This window comes from Halyomorpha halys, unplaced genomic scaffold, assembly GCF_000696795.3.
Source record: "Halyomorpha halys isolate HHAL.00 unplaced genomic scaffold, Hhal_1.1 Scaffold513.1, whole genome shotgun sequence".
Taxonomy (NCBI): Eukaryota; Metazoa; Arthropoda; class Insecta; order Hemiptera; family Pentatomidae; genus Halyomorpha; species Halyomorpha halys.
Genome location: NW_027106342.1, coordinates 499,026 through 520,417, shown reverse-complemented (window position 1 = coordinate 520,417; position 21,392 = coordinate 499,026). Strand labels below are relative to the sequence as shown.

The window sequence follows — 21,392 nt, the reverse complement described above, 5'->3', positions numbered from 1 at the left end:
TATATATATATATATACCTCTACTAGAATTAAATTATACTTCATTTCATTTTATCCTTATGATCTTTATATAATAATAAATTAAGGATCGATCTTGAATAAAAAACCTAGAAATCGTACTTTACTGAATTCTATTACAACCTGTATCCTTGAAGTCGCAGTATAATCTTCCCGTCCACGTTTTAGTAAATCCACAAGACGCTTTCATCATAAACATCAATGATTATGTTAATATCATTATCATTAAAATGATCATTTTTGTTACATAATATCATCATTTTTATATATTCATTATATCAAAGATAATGTTTTATATATTTTTTCTAATTAAACTATTATTTACTATTGAACAATTCTTGTATACTGCCTTAAAGAGAAACGGATACCTTTTCCCTTACATGTGCAAATAACTTCTTCGATCTAAATTTATTGTGATTGAATAAAAAAAAAAACCTTGAGTGCATAGACCTTGGCATAGTATTAATGTTTATAATAATTTTAGTTAAGAAAGATATAATTTTATCCTTAAAGGTTTTTAATAATAACTTTTTTTGAATAATTTGAAATCAATATTCAACAAGTGACCTGTTGGATCCATCTATATGTAATTATGAATGTAAAAATCAAAAGGGTCTATGATCGACTAAAGAATTCAATTAATATTTTGTCAAATATTGGAAATCTTGTTAATTATCTACTGGATTTTTTAATAGGGTTTAAATTTGAGAATTATTTTTTAAGTAGAGAAACGTTCCAATAATAAATAGATTTTTGTTTTTAAGATTTAGAAATATTTTATTTTTTAAAAAGCTCTAATTTATTTGACGACGTACTAAAAATTATTGTACATTGCAAAATATTTTAATTAAAAATAAATCCATATTTAATTATAATTTATCTTCTGGATTTTTTAATAGGGTTTGAATTTGAGAATTATTTTTTAAGTAGAAAAACAATCCAATAATAAATAGATTTTTATTTTTAAGATTTAGAAATATTTATATTTTTTAAACAGCTCTAATTTATTTGAAGTACTAAAAATTATTGTTCATTGCAAAATAATCGAATTAAAAATAAACCCATATTAAACTTAAAATAATACTATTACTTAAATTAAACAAAAAAAATCATGTTTACAATTTAAACTAGTGTGTTGAGAGTTTTATTATATTAATTGAAAAACAAATTATAAATGTCATTTAACCATTTAACCACTTAAAGTGATTAAAATTGAAGCGATTTTTGTAGTTTTTATATATATAAAAAAATTTATTCTGATGAAACCATAAATTTGATTCTCAAATTCAATCCCAGCTTTGTAAGGTATCCTTTGTTATTCAATATCCAAAACTTTAATTCTCAAATTCAATCTATACTTGGTAAGGCATCCCTTATCATTCGATTTTCTAGATGCCTCTACTTGTGCAGATGATTCCTACTAAACATATCAAAGGATAAAAAATTCTAAAAGGAGGTTGCATCCTTAAGGAAATATTTGCAAAAGAAAGCAGCTCGATTTAGAGGGATATCCGACTCCATGGTTCATCCGGTATTGAAGGAGTGGGCAAAGGAACGAAATATATGGAAATCGAAAATATGGGAAGGACCTCTTTTTTTTTTTTTTTCTTTCTTCGATAGATGAGTGTGATTGAAACAACATATTGTTTTAGGATCTCCGTTATCTAGGGACCTCCATTAAGGAATAGCATATTCGAATTCTGGAGCTCTTTCTTGGCTGCTACAAATATTCGGGACACACCATCAGTGTCACTTACAATTTGCATTATTTTAATAACCATACTTTGAATTTAATTAGTTTCTTATAATAATTGTATAAACCGAAAAAAAAATACAAATGTAGGAAATTAATTATATGAGACATGTTGGAAGTTAATAAATATTAAATTATAATTTAAAAAAATAATTTCCTTTATTAAGTTCTCTTTTTTTAGGTTAAGTAACTGTATTAAATAAGATTTGAGAATAGTTATCCAGAAAAATGCTAGGGGGGATATGTGAGGCTGTTTAATATATGAGGCTAATTTAAATATGAGTTTTGTTATTTAAAATTAATGATTTTATATCATTCTAAAACGATTTATAATATCCTTTATGATGGTCTGATTGGCCGAATTGTTAATGATGTAAAGTAAATTAATAACAATTTTGAGACTAAAATGATATAATTTATGATACTTCATATTTTTTTTATTTAATACCAGATCGGCCTGGTGGGCCTTACATGGTTAATGGTTGAGGTACATTTTTTTTTAACAATTGATTATGGGCGGGGAGTATAGTATCATACAAAAGACACCCCTAACTATGTACAATGTTATAAATTAAACAAAATTAAGATAATATATTAATAACAAATATATTATTATAATAAATTATTTAATAAATATATTAAAATAGTAATTCTTAATAACATAAAAGTAAAGTTCATAACAAAACCAGTGACATTTATTGATTTAACAAAATAAATAATTGACTTCTAATTGAAAAAAATGAAAGTGAATTTATGAAAAAGATGAAGAGAGAAAAAAAAGATTAAGTAGAATTTTTAGAGTAACAGTAACCAGTAATGCGGCAAGAGGGATGCGCTGGGATCTTTTGAGCTCTGCTCTATCCCTCACAAGTGATAGAGTGGGCTCAGGGATCCTCAGGTCGATTGTGTAAATATTGTATATTAGAGTGTAAATGTGACTATAGATTATACTATTTTATCATTATGTTATTTTTTTTTCTTTTATACACATAGTTTGATTATGTTCATTTTCTTTATTCTTCTGTTTGTATATATTTTAAGAGAGTTTTTTTCATTCATTTATTTATTTTATTTTATTTTAGTATGTATGAGATCATTCATCACTATTACCTATTGCCCACAACTGTGTGGCAGATTGTAATATCTATAAATAAATAAAAAAAAAAAGTGTGACAATAACAGAACTGATAAATATAAAATTTATAACAGGATGTCCTGTAGCAGCCTGGGCTTCAGTCTTCGGGTTGACTAAAGGAGTAAATAACTGTTAAATCTGTTCGGGGAACCCAGCATCATGGCTTTAGTTAAAAGAGCAAGAATAAGATGATTAAGACACGTTGAGAGGATGCTCGGTGAAAGGAGACCCAAAAAGATTAGATGACTGGACAATGTGGAGGAGTATTTGAAGTTCTTGATGGTTGACAGATGGTAGGAGAAAGCAAGAGACCATGTAGATTGGTTGGCTGTGGTAAATGAGGCCCGGCTTCTTGCAGGACCGTAGTGCCATAATAATAACAATTCAGTCATGATGTAAAATTCCTTTTTATTAAAAATATGGTAACTTAAATTTGTATTATAGATAAAGAAAATAATTTCTCTCTAAATTCCTAGAAATATGCAAGTTTAAAATAAAAATTTGTCAAGGATGATAAATTTTCATTTATTTAACATTTAAAGCTTTTTTCGGCATTATCAAACCTGATTAAAATTGTTGACAATTATTATTAATAGTAACTTATATTTTTCGTACAGATTCAATTTTCGAAATGGGGACAATACGTTCCTCTTTGTAATTAATGCAATTTTAAAAACCCGATCCCTATTTATTTAGGAATCGGGGTATATTTCTTCTTTTTTTTTAGATTGGTTCCAACGAAAGCGTCAGATATTCGTATCGTATATATTTGACTGTTCATATTTAATTATTTTAAAGAACGTCACAAATGATTTAACTATTTTTTCTAAATAAAATATTTAGATTTGTTTTAATAATTGTATTTTTTTTTTTTTTTTGTCAAATTCTAAGGAGATTGCCAATAACATTTTTTTTCGACTTAGCATCACAAGAAAAAAGTTTCATTAAAAAAAAAGAGAGAAAAAAAGTAGAAATCTCATTGTAAACTAAGGTAGTATAGTGAAATATAGTAGGAAAAGAAAAAAATGACAATTTATATTGTTCCAAAGATTAATAATAAGATTAACTTAAAATTTGGTTTTAACTTAGTTAAAGAAATAATTAATTTGGCCCAAACATGAGTTGGCCAAACTTATCAGTTTATCTATTTTTAGCATTATTATATGTTTAAGAATATTTTTTTTTTTAAATATTAAATCATATACAGTAGATATTCAAGCAAAATAAATAATAAATTACCTCAGTGAAAATATCTAGGAATAAGCAGAATATTAAATAAACTATTTCGAATACCAACACTTCCAAGAGTTGCTTATTTGAAAATAGTTTTTAATATTATTACTGGGATGAAGATGAAAATATTTGGAAAGGCTGAAACGTTACAAAATATAAAATATATATTTATAAAATAACATTCTGATAATGTTTTGTTATTCTAAAGTTTAATTTTTAAAGTTGTGGGCTAAATATAGTTCCAAAGATTTTTGAATAATGTTTTGTATGAAAAATAAAGAATAACGCTGCTGTTTATCTATACATCTATCCGTGGAGCTACAGCCTAATTTGGACCTTGGCCTCCTCAATGAGCCTTCGCCATGTAGCTCTGTCTTGTTCGGCCGCTCTCCAGTTGCGGATGCTCCGAAATTCTCTGGAATCCCTGATGACGGCATCCTCCCATCTCAGCCTTGGCCTGCCTCTTCCTTTGCTCCGATGCAGCCTACTGTTCAGCAACCTCCTCGGGATCTTAACCGCCTGGCATCCTGACGACATGGCCAGCGCAGCCTCCCCAGCCTTATGTGCCGCATCACATCTCCCTCACCGTTGGTTCGCCTCCTTCAACTCTCGCCAACCTTGACACAGCCAAATATTCGGCGCAGAATTTTTCTTTCGAAGATCAAGATCTCCTTTTCTTCAGCGTTTGTGAGGGTCCGGGCTTCCGATCCGTAAGTGAGGACTGACCGGATTAGTGTCTTGTAGAGCTGGCATTTGGTGCGGCGAGTGACAGCTGGACTCCTCAACTGTTTCTTGAGTCCAAAATAGCATCTGTTGGCCTTCATAAGACGCTGGCTTGTTTCCTGGGTAATTCGGTTATTGTTGCTGACTACTGGCCCCTCACCCCCCTCCTGGACTCAAATTCTGGTCAAAGGTTTCCCTGAATCCGAGCTGAGAATTTCACCTCATCCATTGTGATCCTTATTAGGCGCACCAGTTTGGGAGTGATCCCAAAACCGTACAGCGCTTCATATAACTTGGAGCTTTTAATGCTGTCGTAGGCACTCTTGAAATCGACAAAAATATGGTGTTTTGTCATCCTGTACTCCATGGATTTCTCGAAAATAGTCCTCAGGCTGAACATCTGGTCAACTGTCGATCTTCCTCCCCTGAATCCCGCCTGGTATCTTCCTACTTCCCTTTCAGCAAATGGACAAAAAAAACGTTATAGGCACACTGGATAAGGGTTATCCCGCGGTAGTTGGTGCATTTCAGAATATCTCCTTTCTTATGAAGCGGAGTTATTATGCCCATCATCCATTCCTCCGGGATTCTTTCCTCTATCCAAATGGTTAGGATAATATCATAGAGAGCTTTATGAAGTTCTTCGCTGCCATACCTGAGAAGCTTAGCCGGTATTCCATTTTCTCCTGGTGCTTTATTGTTATTGAGCCAACTGAGGGCATCTACGACATCATCAAATGTTGCTGGATCAAGGGGGGTACAAATCGTCCTGCATGTCATGAGCTTTGAATGTCTCCGGCTCTTTTACACCTTCGTTTAGGAGAGTGCTGAAATATTGCGACCATCTATTGAGAATTCCTTCCTTTCTGGACAGTAGCGAGCCGCCTTCCTTCCTACAGGCCTTAATTCTTGTCTTAAATGGCATCCTGCTCTCATTTATTTTCTTGTGAAGGCTCTGGTCTCATTTCCATCCCTATGGGTTTCCATTTCATCAAACTGCTTTCGCTCCCATTCCCTTTTCTTCCACCGATGGACCCTTTTCTTCTGTCTTCTTTTGTTTTTTTACTCTCTGAAGCTAGCCTTGTGTGCTTCTTCTGAGTCATGTTTGTGTAGGCCCCATTCTTTTCCTTCGTAACCACTGCACACGCATCGTCGAACCACGATGAATCACCACTCTCGCCCCCAAATCAGCGTTTCCTTGGTTGCATCCTTAACAATCGACGAAATAAAGCTCCATTGCTCTTGTACTGAGCCTTCTGTTCCTCTGGAGTCTTCAAGGCTCTCATTTAGCTGCTGATCATACCTTGTATTCGGGGCCTTTCGGACAGTCGATATCCTTTTCCTGATCTTAGGCACCACAAGGAAGTGATCCGTATCCATGTTCGCACCACGGTAAGTCCTGCAGCTTATCAGATTGGATCTATGCCTCCTGCTGATGAGGATGTGGTCTATTTGGTTCACTGTTGTACCATCCGGGGAGCACCAAGTACTCTTGTGGATCCATTTTCGTTTGTCTCTTCATGTAGATTTGCATTCCAATAGTTGGCCTAAGGACTTCCTCCTTACCAATTTTAGCGTTGAAATCACCCAAGATTACTTTGATGTCGCTCTGCGGGAAATTGTCAAAAGCTCTGTCTAGTTGATCATAGAAGGCTTCTTTCTCTTCCTCTGGTGACACCTCTGTGGGGGCATAACAAGTGAAGACACTAAAGGTGTAGAATTTTCCCTTCAGCCTTATAACACGGATGCCTCCTCAGAGTTCCCTGACTAGCTTCCCTATCCGGGGCAGCTACCTAGGGGTGGTGACCCTCGGGTGTGTACTGTAAATGACCTTTGTCTGTAATGTGAAGTGTGTGCAGTGTGCTGTATTAGTGTAATGTGTAGTGTAAGTGTACTGTTCCCTTAACCTGGAGGACGAGTGGCTGATTGCAACCAGATGGTTGGGCGATGGAGGCGCCACATCTCTACGCTATAATGCTTTTAATGATAAATGCAAATATAATATATAAAATTGTAAACATTTAGTCGTTGTAAATTATAATAACAGTAATTAATATTGCAATTGAGAGGGGAGCGACGGTAACAGCGGCAACGCGCTTGTCTGCCAACCCAAAGGTTGTAAGTTCGAGCATCGGGCCCCACCCGAGTTTTTTTTTTCATGCATAAAATTATACAAAACTCACAGTCTCCCCCCTGGGCGTTTGTGAGGCCTGTTAGCCAATGGGTGGCACTTACAAAAAATAGGCGTAGGAGTTTACGAACCCACCCTATGTAAAAACCACGTCAGGAAAAGCGTGATGTATTTACTTAGTACACTGCGTGAGGGCTTGGACCTTCACGGTCTGTCGCATCAATAATAATAATAATAATATTGCAATGAGTTAACTTATAATATAATAATGTTATAATGAACATGCAATGTAACAATGTTTTGTAACATTCCATAAAACTATTTCTGTATTCATACTCGAAAATGCTCGCGAATCCGTCGTTAGAATTTAAGATTAAATAAAAATCAATGTCTGTTTGATTGTTGTTGTCATCCTTTATTATATATTCTTAAATGTCTGAACGAATTTAGTTCTGACTTTTTATACTTCTTTATAAATCAATCTAGTTTGGATATCAGAACTAGCATTGTTAATTATAACAAATTTTTCAGAGATTATTTTTGCGGATAACCGAATATCTTTATGGTTTATTCCAATCATTTTCAGACCTAATAGCTACAACTGCATTTGTTGATCAAAATAAAATTATTATTATTATTGTAAAGTTATGATATTACCGAGAAGGAAAAAACAAATATTTCTAGTTTTAAATATAAATAATCAGTTTTAACCCTACAACTTAAATTCTAAAGGTTTTTTTTTTTTTTTTTGTTAAAACTTTATTCTGTTTCTTATTAAGAATTTATATACCCTTTATTTTACTTCTTTATTCTTCGGGCCTTAATGCCCATTATGAAGTGGTCAAAATAAAAATATTTACAATCAACAGTTTTACAATTAACATACAGTTACAATTAACAAATTTTGCATTGAATTTTAATAAAAATAATTATTACCCATTTGCATACAAAAATTTTTTACTTTTTTTTAAATATTTTTTTAATTTTTACTTTACCATCAATTTGTAAACACCCATCATTTTAATTTAATCGATTTTTTTAAATATATTCTAAACTGAATATATGTTAATTTTTTTTAAATCCTTATTCTTTTTATTTTTCATTAGAGCTATTTTCCCAAAATGTTTTGTTTAAAAATATTTTTTACAATTGAAAATAATTTTTATTTCAAGAGATTATTAACATTTGAATGTTATTTATTATATTTATAAATTACCTTGTAAATTGTTCTCTTTTCTTTATGTTTATCTGTATCTCTAAATTTCAGTGCACTGAGCCCTAGATTGTTATTACCTTGAGGATTTATTAAATTCCATTTTTCTCTGATGTGTATTGATTTTAATTTATTGCCTTACTAATAACTTTTGGTTTTGAAACTCTATTTTATTTATTATGCCCACCTAATGCTGTCGAATCCCCTCCTATATTAATAATTAAATTAATTAATATAAAAGCATATCAAGGAAAGTAAATGGTGTAAAGAAACATAAATTAAATCTAGGAAAAATTAATTTCTTCTCACTTTCTTAGGTATATATATAAAATAAATTTCTGGTGTTGCTGACAGTTGTTAAGCGTGTAGACAGACTCTTGGATGACCTTGCCGCGGTGCCTTCCACAAGTCTCCCTCAATCGACAAAGGATGGGCAAATTGTTGGTTGACCCCAATAGCTGAGCCAATTTTCTCTGTGAAAGACCATTTTCTGAACGTGTCAAAGCCCTTACGGCGATTTCTAGGTCTATTGGTTTTCTGTTCAGTTTAATTGAAAATTGATCAAAAAAACGCATCAAAATTAACTAACTTCCACTAGTAAATTTAAAATAAATAGTAACCATTTGATAAATAATGGTCTTTAGTGTGGTTATTTTTGTCAAATCAATGACTTATTGATTTCTTGACAGTTGTCTATAGTATAAGATTTGGTATGTATTCAATATATATATAATATTATATGTGTGTGTGTGTGTGTGTTTTTTTTTGTTTTTTTTCGATTCGCTGTACAGACCCTGACAGCTCCAAGGACGGTAAGAAAAATGTTTTTCATGCGTGAATTGGACCAGATTTTTTTTAATATTAAAGATTATATTTATTATAAATATAAACATAGATTGTATTATATCAAGGTGCTAGAAATGGTGATAGCAAACAACTCCTAAGTGGGGATTCCACTGTGACAGTGACCATCAAGACTTCAAGTATTTGGCGCAAGTACAGATAGTTAATTGTACTACTATCAATATTATCTACTATCAAGCATTTGCAGATATTACAACAGCAAATATTAGTTTACACGATCGTAGTGGCTGCTATTGCTTTCACTATCACTATCTCTGTCACTATCAAGTTCATTGTGGAAACTCCGCTTAAACCTACTTATGCGTTTTTCTGACTAATTGTACATTTACCGTCATCTCTGAATATAACAAATTATTGATTCATACATCACCATCGATAATTTTTTTTTCAATCGTTTTTATTTTACTTAGTTAAGTACAACTTGATGATGTGATTCATTTAATATCTTATATTTTTTGTCTGTTTTTTTTAGATTGTGGTAAGCATTGTTTATGCCAGACATTTTGAATACATGGGAAGTTTAACGTGAGTACAGTTTTTTATGAAATCCGATATTTGTGCTACCTGGAACGTCCTCACTAACTTCCCTAAATGTAGTATTTAAAGTTGGTGTTGTTGTTGTTGTTTTTAATACATGTTTCCTTTATTGTTCTATTATCAATGTTTCTTCTTCTTTTTTTTAGGATCCATCTCTCTTTTCCACCATTCCTAATAAGGTTAGTTTTTCTATCAAGCGATAAAAGATAAGTGTTCGAAAGCAATAAAAGGCAACCTATGATGACTTTATGGGCTTCTAATGAATGTATCATTTTTTGCCTCAGAGAAAATATTATAAAAAAAATAAAGAGATTCATACAATTTTATTTTGTCAGTTCTCCTAAATCAGATCTGTCCCAAAAAATCAATTATGTCTATCATAAATAACATTATGATTTCCATTCTATTATAAATTAAAAAAAGTAAAATCATTTTCCTTATCCTATAAATTTCAATTGTCAAGTAATGTGAAATCGTAACATGTATATTTTATAGGCATGTTTTACTTGAGCAGTATGTATTTCTAACTCCCAATTTTTCTGTTTGTTTCCTTTTCTAACATTGAACTTTCAAAGAACAATTGCATGTTTATGTTTTTACTTTGTTGTGTTATTTTAAATTTAGGTTAACATTTATACCATCCCTACAATATTTTTTTTTTCATTATTACAGTTTTCACTCAACTGCAATGTCTCATATATGTTACTCCTCATCATTATTGGATCCGAAAATTATTTCTATTATTATATAATAAATTACAGTTTTTATAATGTATATTTTCCATATGTATGACTCCTCACTGGGTATCACATTTCCTCCCCTCCCGCCTTCCTATTATTTTTAAAATTTGATGCGATAAAAACTTAATTTACTATAAAATATTTCATTGAATTGTTATTTAGAAAAATAGCAACTGATGTGGAAATTCTTGTTGAAATAGTTCCAGTGACAGAGGAATTTATTTTATTCAAAACCTAAATTAAATATTATCACAAACTGTCACTGATATAGATGATATCATCGTTTAAGTTGTAATAACTCTTAACTCCAAAAATAAACTGTAGCATTAAAAAGGATAATAATAACAAAAATAAAAGTTAACGCATCATTACGGAGACGTCTAAAATAAATTGTTGAGTAATTTCTCGTTTAAAATGTTTATAATTAAGTATAAACAAAAATTGATAAAGATAAAATCATATGTACACATCTTAAATAAATATAGGTGGCTGAGTTGAATAATAGAACATAAGGTAAATAATTAAAATTAAAGAAAAAATTTAACTCAATTATACCTATTCAATAATTTAAAACTAACACAACAAAAAAACATTAGTATTCGAAAACTACATCGCATGAATAAAATACATATGAATTCTAAACAATCGTTGATGTCACATAAGAATTACTCATATGCATTCAGAATTAAATATATACACCGTACAAGAATACATTCATAATTTTTCTCATAAAATCATTCAATCTGATCCTAGTTCATTAAGCCTTATAATAAATGAAATGAAAAAAGTGTACGTCATGGGATAAAAAATCAGTATATTACTTTTAATTATTTAAAAATACTACTGTTAAATATTCAGTGTTAAAAGAACAATTTTTCGTATTCCATATTAAAATGGAATATATTGTTTATATTACTTTAATTCCACTCATAACAAATATTTGCTCAAGAGTGAGTTAGGTTAATCTGACAGTTGACTGGATTAAAATTCAGACTAGAATATCATATATATAGGCATCGAAGGGATACGTCCTAATTTGGGTAAACGGAGATGCTTACTCTCGTCGCGAATTAGAAAGTTGTGGAATTCCTCAGGGGCTATGCCGGGGTACTTCATGCTACATACTTCGCACTGCAAGATAAAATCACCTACAGAACGACCCATAGATTTCCAATAATACAAACATTTTAAAGCGCTTAAAATTTAAAAAAGAATTTCCGGGTGATTCGTTTTATCGGTGTGGTGGTAGGCGACGAGTCTCTGTTGTACCGCTTTGTTGGCGATCGTTTTCATTTGCCGTAAACATCTAATTAGAGAATAACCAATTCCTACCCTCTCCCGTCTCCATACTTTTTCAATTTATCCACTATCGCCCTGTTTCTCAAGTACTCATGTCTGTTTCGGCCGGGATTGGTAAACTCCTCGAATATTCGTTCCAGCTCATTTTCGCCTACCAAAACGGGGGAGCTCACTAATATATTTCATGTAGCCTCTTACAAGCTCACTCGTGTTTCCGACCCAGGGGCCTCCTTCAATTTTATGGTGATCTGGAACTTTTCTTCGTAGATGATTTCCTCAATCTGCGGTAGTTCCAGGGGTTTAGCCGTAGGAGTTGCGGTACCCTCCTATCTAATCTGGATAAATAAGATTCACAGTCCACTTTTCACCCATTTATGTAAATATCTCAACGAAAACGGTTCTACGGGGATATTCTCTTCCTCTATTGTGTTCACGACCAAGTTTCACGACTAATAGCCTGTCGATAACTGTGTTTTTGACTCCGTCGATCATTCATTCTTTCGCGAGCCCCTAAAAGCATTCTAACAAATTTGAAATGCCCCCGTTCCCAATAAAACACCGTCTTACCGATATCAGCCATTAAACCTGATTATACCCACTTTATCATTAACGTACTGAAAATAGTCACCCCCAATAGGCGATCGAGTATGTCCCGACTCGGGGGAGGAGGTATCGTTCGTCTTTCGTTGCTTCGTTAAGTTTCCGGTATTCCTCTGCCATTTGTACATTATTGGACTCAGACCCAATACTTCTCGAAGCCTTCTTAATTGGTTGTATTTTAAGACGGGTTTTAAATGGCACAAATGGCAACTTGACTCACTCCTGGGATACATTAAAACTGCGGTTGAAGAAATTATGCCGAGCGAGAAAATGAAAGAGGACGTATTTTAGCTACTCAAGGAACGACGGACACAAATTCCAAAAAGGAGTCATGAAAGTGCAGGCTAATCACTGCGTGGACCGGTCAAGATCACTGCCAAGGGATGAAGACTTCATGGAGTGTGCTCACGACATCGTACGCTAGGGAACGGAATTAAGCCCGCTTAGGAAAACCGGACACGGAGCGGACGAAGGATAGATCACCGAAAAGGAGGAAACGAAGCCAAAACCACCAACAATGGAGGCTTTGGAAAACGACCAAGTAGAGGCCTGGAAGAGAGGAGGCGAAACCACAACGGCGCTGTTACCTTTGACCTGTTTCGGAAGCGTAATTAAAGGGGCGAGACGTGCGAACAAAATACCACCAGGATATGATGAAGCTGGTCGCACAGAACGACGGACTAGAGAACAATTAGCGTAATTAAGTAGGGTATAATTCAACATAGCAATTCCCCACTTGGCATTCCATTATAGGCGGTCAAAAAGAAGCAAGGTGAATCGGGCGAGCCCACGAAGTTTGGTATCAGCTTCATCATATCCTGGTGGTATTTTGTTCGCACGTCTCGCCCCTTTAATTCCACTAGATGAAGCCATGTTTCCCCCAACGTTTGATTCCGCAAACTGTGGACACTGTACATTTGCACTGTTGGATCCCGACCGAAATACCTTCTTTTTTTTCGCTTCTTCTACTGACTTACTACTACTACTGAAGTTCTTGTGTCAATTTAAACTTTTACCCCAGATTCTGGAATCTTCGCCACGGGCAACTTATTCCACTGTCCTTTCCTCGAGATCTTATTACCGACTAATTCTCCTGGTTGGTTGTCCCGCCAGTTACCATGGCCTCAATCTGAACGGACACTTCAGCGATACTTCCGCTATGGAAGGATCTCCCCTCTAAGAACTTCCTCTACATAGCTCGTGTCTTCTCGTAGCCGGGCAGCTGCACTCAGAGCCGTTATTATCAAGATATCTCGCTAGGGTAGCGCACTCCGCCAGTACGCCTGCTGCTCCAGTTCTGTTTTTTTTCATTTACATCGTTTCTTGTTATGTCTTTTTCCTATTTGGTCGGGAGTTACGCTTCCGAAACAGGTCAAAGGTAACAGCGCCGTTGTGGTTTCGCCTCCTCTCTTCCAGGCCTCTACTTGGTCGTTTTCCAAAGCCTCCATTGTTGGTGGTTTTGGCTTCGTTTCCTCCTTTTCGGTGATCTATCCTTCGTCCGCTCCGTGTCCGGTTTTCCTAAGCGGGCTTAATTCCGTTCCCTAGCGTACGATGTCGTGAGCACACTCCATGAAGTCTTGATCCCTTGGCAGTGATCTTGACCGGTCCACGCAGTGATTAGCCTGCACTTTCATGACTCCTTTTTGGAATTTGTGTCCGTCGTTCCTTGAGTAGCTAAAATACGTCCTCTTTCATTTTCTCGCTCGGCATAATTTCTTCAACCGCAGTTTTAATGTATCCCAGGAGTGAGTCAAGTTGCCATTTGTGCCATTTAAAACCCGTCTTAAAATACAACCAATTAAGAAGGCTTCGAGAAGTATTGGGTCTGAGTCCAATAATGTACCCTCGACTTTTAATCTGATAGCTATCCCTGATGAATTGATCGAGGTCCTCCTATTACTCCTGTAAAAGGTTGTAGCTGGCATATTACCTCGTGAATAAACTAGGGCTTCTGTGTTCTTATCTTCAGCAGTCGTATCATATATAAACTATTTTATTTGTAACAAAAAAATTAATTAGTCTAGTATACCGTAAATTGTGTTTCCATAAAGATGAAGTAATATATATGAGACTTGAATTTAGGGAAGTAACTGTTAAAGTTATTACTTCACTAATAGTCCAGTCAATGAATTTTGAAAAGGTGGAGTAGACGGAAATGATGGGACGGCAAGAATTTACTTCAGAATTATGGAGCCTAAGATTTAAATAAGATTTCCCTTTAATATATACATGTATATAATTTGTCTAATTACTGGTACATTTCACATGAAAAAAATTACATAACGAAACAAACAAGCAAAAACCTATTCTAAGAAATTTGTTTTTATGAGCTGAGCTCCTTTCATATTTATAATAATTTATATTTGTGGTACCTAAAATCACAAATTAAATTTAATCCAACATTAATTTATTTTGTTAAAGTTTTCTAGAGGAAACTGATACATTCATACGACTAATCCAGAACCAAAACCCATAAATTTCATCCTAGTCCTAAGTGTTAGCATGTTCTTGATGTGTGTGGATGTTAATTGTTGATGTTTTGATGTTTATTGTATAACTATTTTTTTGATTGTACATTCCTTATTTTATTTGCATTAGTTTTTGTTTTGTTCTTCAATGAAAAATGTACATACTTCTCGTTTGTTTAATATGCTCTGAGGAATGAATTCTGATGTATGTGTTTTAATTATATTTAAATGCCTTCAAATGTTTTTGATTTTTAAATAGGTATACTAAACTTCAGTTTTTTTTTCATATGACTAACTGTTTTTATTTTGAAATGTACTTTTTCTTAAATTAAGGACTCAATTTATTAATTTAATTAAATAGCATATTGCATACCTATGGTTATGATGTTTATTTTTATTCTAGTTTGCATTATCATTGTTTATTTAATTATTCTATTATTACGCTTATATATATATTTTGGTAAATATATTATTAATGAACTCATTTGTCAGCCTACTCAAATAATTCAGACTGTCTCAAAGCTAGTAGGGTTTTTAAAGCAACCACATCTTACGGTACAATCTATGGAATACATCAAATACAAAAAAAATCCAGTGTGCCACTGTTCAAGCAAAGTAGGGATATATACATAATATACTAAGATTTATCTTTTTTTTTTTTGTTATGGTACATACATTGAGTTTCCATTTTTTTTTTTCAGTTTAATGTAAGTTATTAGATTTTATATATTCTACAGTGTGTTTACGGTTAAGTGGCCAAACTGAAAATATGAACTTGTTCCTCTGAAGGTATATCCGCATTCGTTTTGTTTATAAGATATTCACACCTAAAGATTTTCATTGTTATGAATTATTTACGTTCTATCAAATAAATAAAACTTATTTATTTGTTCTAACTACTTTATTAATTAAATGGAAACATTAAGCTGCATTTTAAATGATGTTCAAAGTGAAGGTATGTCCGCGAACACTAATATGGCCTTTTATCCCTATCTGTATACAGATTATTGGCAACATAAGGATTAATACTATTTGGAATTAGCATTGGGAACAGTAAATAAAATTTATCAGTATGTAAGAGGCTTTCGCAGAGTACTCATCATTATACCTTCAGTTTATACTAATGGTGAATATGTACGGTTTTTGCAATGTTAATGCTAATGCTGCCCGTTGTGAATATGCAAGGTGATTTACAAATAGAAGATTACCAAACAAGTTTGTCTCTAGCCCCGCGTTTAGAGAAATTGGTACATTTGCTATAATGCCACGTTCTAATGGCATTTTTGCCCCTTTACGAAATGAAGATAGGAGTACGAGCATATTACAATATTTTGATGATCATCCAGTGTACGAAGAGGGAATTTCTTAATAATGATTACTTTGATTTAGTTGAACATATTCCACTTCAACTGAGAAGGGACATGTGGCTTCAGTTAGATGGTTGTCCTGCACATTACGGAAGAGGTCTACGATAATGGCTAAATGTTAAATGTTAATCAGAGGATTGGCCATGCAGGACCAGTGGCTTGGCATCACTAGACCTGACACCAGTAGTTTTTTTTTTTGTTTGGGGTGACATCAAACAAAAAGTCTAAGAAAGGCCGGTCAATAATCTTAATTACTTACAAAGAAGGAAAATTGAATCTTGTGAAACAATAACACATACCCAGTGCCGTTCGGCCACTGCTACTGTTGAAGAAAGATTCCGAGCCTGTCTTAATGCTTAATTAAAGGAAGTAACTTTGAACAACATTTAATATGAATTGAATGCTTAGGCTTAATTAATAAAGTACTTAAACAAATAAATAAGTTTTATTTATTTCATATAACCTAAACAATTTATAACAATGAAAATCTTAGGCGTAAATATCTCCTAAACGAAGCTTTTGCGGACATACCTTCAGAGGTAATTTTTTTCTTGTTTTGAGGTCCTTAATTCATATTTTCTGTTTTGCTGCTTAACCCTGAAATACCCTGTATAACTTCTTCTTAATAATTAACTAAATTATATTTGTTTATTTTATTTTTTTAATATCTATTGAAATTTAATACGTTATATATCGAATTATTATAGTAAAGAAAAGTAACACTGTTACAACTGCGTCATGTAGAAGAGAGGTGGAAGTAATTTTTTCTATTTTACTCTGGAATTTGAACTTAATACGTAATATATCGAATCGCCATAGTATAGAAACCATAAACGTGATGGATCGGATGGGATAATTTTTTTTTTTGGATTCGGAAAGTATGTAAAATAATAAGATAAAACCATACCAGGCACTATTTTGATTCGACACTTCCTGAAGGTACAAATCGCTAAAAATCACAAATTTTTTCACGGTTTTTGACCATCACGTAAGAAACTAGGAATGTGAGAAAATTAACATAATTTTTTCATAACACTTACACTACTGTTATACACCAGTGAAAATCAACTAAAAATTTAAAAAAAATGTAGAGGTTAGATAAGTGAATATATATAATTGGACATAGAGTAGTACGATTAATGCAGAGGATCAAACCAATGTAGTGAAAATCAATTTCCTTCCATAATATCCATTATTATGTTTAGAGATCTCTTCAGGTACATCGTAGATGAAATAAAAATGATGATGTATTTCGTGCCTTTTTCCTCAAGAATCAGATCATTTTAGACGAGACTTACGTGGATATGACCACGATAAAGGATTTTATCTGACAGAAAAATGGGCAGGACCGAATAGGTGGGAAAACGGGATAGTGCCGAGTTCTTGAAGAGAAGTATAAGATGGGAAACGGTTGAAAAGGCTGGTAAAACATATCAGTGGCAGGGATAAAATAGTAGATTGGTCACTGCTAGTAGCCATCCATTTTGATCATTCCCTCCCTTTTTTTTTTCTGTTCTTTCTATTTCTTTTTTCTTCCTTTTACTTTTTTCTTTTATATAATACGATTCTTTTTTTTTATATAATAATTCTTAAATTGTATTTCATTAATTTCAAAAACAATAGATGGTAATTGATTTAGAGATACAAATTATACAATTACATATGAGTTATTAAATAAATAAATATATTTTAATATTTGAATATATTGTAAAAAATAAATTAAATAAAAAAAAATCATTTTTAATTAAAAGAATACAAAAAATATTAAAATTTGAATAAAGAAATATCGGAAAACTATATAATTAACAGTAAATTGAACTAAAATATCACTTAATAGTTTTCATAGAGATTAAATGAAAATAAATTTTACTTTTCATAGATAATTATACAGGAGAATAAATTTGGCTCTTGGTGAATTGTCATAAGGTAATTTTAGAATTTTTAAGGCAATTCCCAAGTATATATTTCTACTTTCTTTTCCTACTAACGTGCCAACTCGAAATTTGCTTGTTTTAAAAAATTATAGTTCTTCAATTTAATTTAGGATTTTATAAAATGGGCCAGCATTATTCAACGAAAATTTTATTTATTTATTGAAATTTTAAACTTTTAAGCAAAATGCAATAAGTAAATGTATAAATTAAAACAAATTAAGATATTTTGTAAAAGAACTACCCATTGAATCACATTAATGACTATTTTAAGTAAGGTCATGTGGGCATTCTCTTTTCAGACACTTTGGAGAATTGTTGGAAATAGATTGAGATGAAAGATCACCTTGTGGTTTTGTGTGGGCTGGGAGTTTCTAATTAACTAAGGTATATCTATTTCGGGCTAAATCTGCAACAAATGTAATATTCAGAATATTATGGATGTTATTAATAGAAATTTAATCAGGAACAATAATGATTATTCGAAGGATTTTAAAGTATGTCGATAAAGAAAGAAAGAAGTCACGATACCAAGCGTTTTAATGAATGAAATTTTTATATTTTCTTCCGACCAGTTTTTATACTTGCACCATACAGTGGTGTAATTATAATTACTACCTACGTGATGACTTTTTAGCAATTTTAGGAAAAAATTCTTTTAGAGAAGAATGTTTATTCCAAATTTTAATTTTTGAAAGCTATTGAAGGATGTGAGATGCTTCTGCCGTCTATATGTAAAGAAACTAACTGGTTGGGATCCTGAAACACAGGAGGACAAAGTCCAGAAACATAACAGTAGAGTTTGCTCAGCGTCAGGTTTTTCTTAGTATGCTAAAATGAAATATACCATTAGTGAGTGAAATTCACACCAGTATCAAGCAGAGAGAATAAAGGATGAAGAGGAATAAAAAGGAACAAGTAAGTTCCCTTTGTAAAATATAAAATATCATATTGGAATATTATACGTTCATCAATAAATAAATAGTTTTTATAAAAAAATATCTTTTTTTATCTTTCTACTCCTCCAATTTAATAATCATGCATCACTTACATCAGTTCTGCCCATCAATCCCAGCTAACGAATTCACAATTGTAATCTTATTTTTCATTGGTATCTTATTTTCAAAGTTCTTGTTTGTAAAAAAACCCATCAATTCCATTGCTTCCTCTTTTGGCAAACCCATGTATTCATATAATTTGCCTTAATTTTTTCAAGTACTAGAGGTTTCATTTTATTTATACAAGGTATCCTATAAATGAGTAGTCATATTGGCTTGACCCATATTGACACCTTAAGACGAACAAATAATTTCATATGACCCATAGTCTGATTCTCTATGGTGTGAAACAAAAATCAAACTTAGTGTTTTAACCGCGATTTTTCTCAGAAAAACTTAAATAAATGTATTTTAAAGCTCCCTTAAAAAATTGTAAGATGTGATTATAAGAGGAGAATGTTTTTTAAGGAGAGTGAACGCTCTAAAACCAAATATTAATTATGCATCCTTAAGTCCAGGAGCCAGTGGACAGCAGGGAGAAGTTGGGTCTTTCTGCCGCATTTGCAGTCTGAAGTACCAGCCAACGTGCTGGGAAAATGCCCCAACAACTCCCTCCTCATAACACGCCGATATCACAGAGTCAAAGATGAATCGATGAAGTTCCTTGGGGAAAAAGACTTTATCTGCTTCGACGAGGTTTATTGCATTGACACTGACGGATCCGTGAGATATGCGGATATTGATGCGTTCCCTAAAACCGGAGGCACGGCTCTGATCTTGGATCCGACTGTGAGATATGAGAACAATGACCTCGATCAGTTCGGTGGAGAGGAAAGGGGAAAAAGGAAATTAATGAAAAATTCGTCCCTTTCCTTAGAGAAAAAATCGGTGAGGCCTTCATAGAGAGAGGCCTCTGGTTTTGATCTTAATAAACAATACCAAGTAGAACAAGGAGCTTCCTGGAACACCTAAGTGTTAGCATTGGGGATATAGCGATCTTGGAAGACAATATATTTTGGACTCCCTGGGCATCATACATCACTTGGATGGGAATTAGCTCTGATATTCATTTGTGTTTATTTAAACTTATTTATTTGTGTGTTTTAACTTATTTATTCATTTATTTTAATTCATTTATGTTTTTTTTTTAATTTACGTATTATGTATTTAAATTTATTTGTTTTGTTTTTTAAACTGTTCTACTACTGTGATAATTTTATTTCTATTATTTTTTTTTAATTACTATTTATTGATAGTTTCTGTTAACTTGCATAATTTATCAAACTTGTGTTGCGGATCACTGGAGAGGAGAAGCATATGAATATGAAAATGAAATTGAGAGGATAGTATATTGAACAAATAAGTAAATTTTGATTTGGCTTTTTCCGATAACAGGGAGGGAATCAAATAAATATATATATATACATAATAAAATGTTTATCTGCGCAAAAATGGAGCACCCTAAGCTTTTTCCAAATTCAAACTCTCGAATTCTCATTTTTTTCTCCTTTAATTATTCATTATTTTTTCAATATTGTATATTTATTATCGCAATTATTTATTATTGCCAATAATATGAACTGGTTATTTATTTTCAAAAAGCAAACATAAGGAGGAAGATTTATAAATCACCATTTAAGTCATGCTTGACTATTTGAATGAGGACAAGACCAATCTAATACTAGATACCACTTGATTTATGTGAAAATCCTTAAGAAAATATAAAATGGATTTTTTTAAAATCCTTTTTATTTATTGATGGATATCACAATCTGCCACATAGTTGTGGGCAATAGATAATACTGATGAATGATCACATACATACTAAAATAAAATAAAATAAGAATAAAATAAATAAATGAATGAAAAAAAATCCCTCTTAAAATATATGAAAACAGAAGGATAAGCAAAATGAACATAATCAAACTGTGTATGAAAAAAATAAATAAATAAAATAACATAATGATAAAATAGTATAATCTTCAGTCACATTTACACTCTTATATACAATATTTACACACTCGGCCTGAGGATACCAGAGCCAACTCTATCCACTACGTGTGAGGGGAAGAGCAGAGCTCATAAGATCCCAGAGCATCCCTCTCGCCTCATCACTGATAGTGAGCCAATGGAGGCTGAGCAAGTGCGCTAAAGCCGCAAACACTCAACTTGAGTGGAGCATCTGACCATAGCCGGAACTCCAGTTGTTCGTTTTTTATTTACAATAAGTCTCTTGGCCACTGCCGTTTCAACCTTCTAGGTGGGCTGTATAGATGGGTGGAACTAGATAAGGTTTGAACCAAAGGATTAGGATTGTTGGAAAGGTTTATATGGAATTTTGATAATTTGTTTAGTATGAGGTCAAGGACAAAAGGGATATGTA

General features: G+C 32.5%; 1 protein-coding gene across 2 annotated transcripts in view; it reads left to right on the top strand.

Annotated features, from left to right (window-relative positions):
- LOC106683754 (limbic system-associated membrane protein) overlaps nt 1-21,392 on the top strand; it is a 299,259-nt gene that overhangs the window by 106,899 nt on the left and 170,968 nt on the right. Inside the window, exon 3 of one of the 2 annotated variants that reach the window (XM_067044681.1) lies at nt 9,753-9,785. The exons of the other annotated variant lie outside the window; for it this stretch is intronic. Within the exon in view, the coding sequence (XP_066900782.1) occupies nt 9,753-9,785 (33 nt within the window). The remainder of the gene's footprint in view (nt 1-9,752; nt 9,786-21,392) is intronic. 2 annotated transcript variants of the gene reach the window in all.